This window comes from Kryptolebias marmoratus, linkage group LG19 (assembly GCF_001649575.2).
Source record: "Kryptolebias marmoratus isolate JLee-2015 linkage group LG19, ASM164957v2, whole genome shotgun sequence".
NCBI classification, from domain to species: Eukaryota; Metazoa; Chordata; class Actinopteri; order Cyprinodontiformes; family Rivulidae; genus Kryptolebias; species Kryptolebias marmoratus.
Window position 1 is genome coordinate 149,366 of NC_051448.1, and position 1,677 is coordinate 151,042.

A 1,677-nucleotide genomic window follows, 5' to 3' on the forward strand; every position below is an offset into this window, starting at 1 on the left:
CGACACACCCGAAACATCCGACACACCCGAAACATCCGACACACCCGAAACATCCGACACACCCGAAACACCCGACACACCCGAAACATCCGACACACCTGAAACATCCGACACACCCGAAACATCCGACACACCCGAAACACCTGAAACATCCGACACACCCGACACACATGAAACACCTGAAACATCCGACACACCTGACACACGTTCTGTCTACAGAAGACCTCAAACTGACAGAACAGATTTCCTGATAGAAGAAATAAATGAATTTCAGAAAACAGAACGAGTCAAAGTGGAACCAAACAAACCTTCTCTGGAGGAAAACTTGACTGGAATCGTGTTTTCAAACTGTTTGCTGCTGAAAAAAGATCAGACATTTTATTCATTATAATAATATCAGAATGTCTGACTTTAGGAGAAGAACCTGGTCACTGACAACAAAATGAAAATGATTGTTACCTGATGACCTGATGTCCTGAAGACCTGACCACACCTGAATCCTGAAGATCAGAATTGAGAACAGAGCAGGTCACGACATTAGAGATTTTCTGGAGCTCTGCTCGGTGGAACATCAGGTTTGTTCCACTAATAACCGCAGTCTTGTTCAAAAATAACAGCTAACTTTTTGTTAAACAGTGTTGTGGGGAAATGTGGAGAAGTTCAGGTGGTATGAAGAAGTTCTGTGAAGAACCTCCCAGAGTTCTCAGGTTCTGACCTGTTTTGGTGGATCCAGCGGAGGAAGTTCTGGTATGGTGAACTTCGTATTAAAAGGAACTCCAGCTCCACCTTCATCCTCGAAGTCATCAACCCCTCCGGCCGCCCACTGATCCTCCTCGTCCTCGGACTGGGCCCCCCAGGGGCCGATCATGCCCAGGGGCCCGTCCAGGCAGGGGGGCATGATGGGAATGGCCTCGCCGCTCACGCCGTCGCTGGACACGTCCTCCGGCAGGAAGTGGTCCTCGCAGATTCTGTGATGCTCGGCGGAGAGCGGTGTGTCTGTTTCTCTGAGCGCCGCCAGCCACACCTGAGGAAGATCACCTGATTATTAACCAGATCAATCCATCACCCGATCAATCACCTGATCAATCAATCACCTGATCAATCATCACCTGATCAATCATAACATCAATCACCTGATCAATAACCTGATCAATCATCACCTGATCAATCACCTGATCAATCACCTGATCAATCCATCACCTGATCAATAACCTGATCAATCAATCACCAGATCAATCACCACCTGATCGATAACCTGATCAATCAATAACCTGATCAATCATCACCTGATCAATCAATCACCAGATCAATCATCACCTGATCAATAACCTGGTCAATCATCACCTGATCAATAACCTGGTCAATCATCACCTGATCAATCAATCACCAGATCAATCATCACCTGATCAATCATCACCTGATATATCTGCTCTTTAAAATCAGCTGATCTCAGTTTGTTTGTTTCTCTCAGTCAGACACGGTGGAGGTTCTGTCATGGTTTGGGTCAAAGGACCTGATCAGAAACTGTTCAACAACAATCCAGAACCAGAGCCTCATCACAACCCAAACCGGACCAGAACCAGAGCCTCCTCACAACCCAAACCGGACCAGAACCAGAGCCTCCTCACAACCCAAACCGGACCAGAACCAGAGCCTCCTCACAACCCAAACCGGACC

At 47.3% G+C, this 1,677-nt stretch overlaps 1 protein-coding gene across 5 annotated transcripts in view; it reads right to left on the reverse strand.

The window, feature by feature from the left end:
* Positions 1 to 1,677, reverse strand: part of si:ch211-195d17.2 (uncharacterized protein LOC560495 homolog) — a 16,144-nt gene that overhangs the window by 12,814 nt on the left and 1,653 nt on the right. For 4 of the 5 annotated variants that reach the window (XM_025011143.2, XM_037981481.1, XM_017438271.3 and 1 more), the window contains exons 2-4: positions 716 to 1,024; positions 460 to 500; positions 309 to 358 (exon numbers count right to left, since the gene is read on the reverse strand). In XM_025011143.2, coding sequence (XP_024866911.1) covers positions 309 to 358; positions 460 to 500; positions 716 to 1,024 — 400 coding nt within the window. The remainder of the gene's footprint in view (positions 1 to 308; positions 359 to 459; positions 501 to 715; positions 1,025 to 1,677) is intronic. The other variant, XM_037981479.1, reaches the window with a different exon arrangement.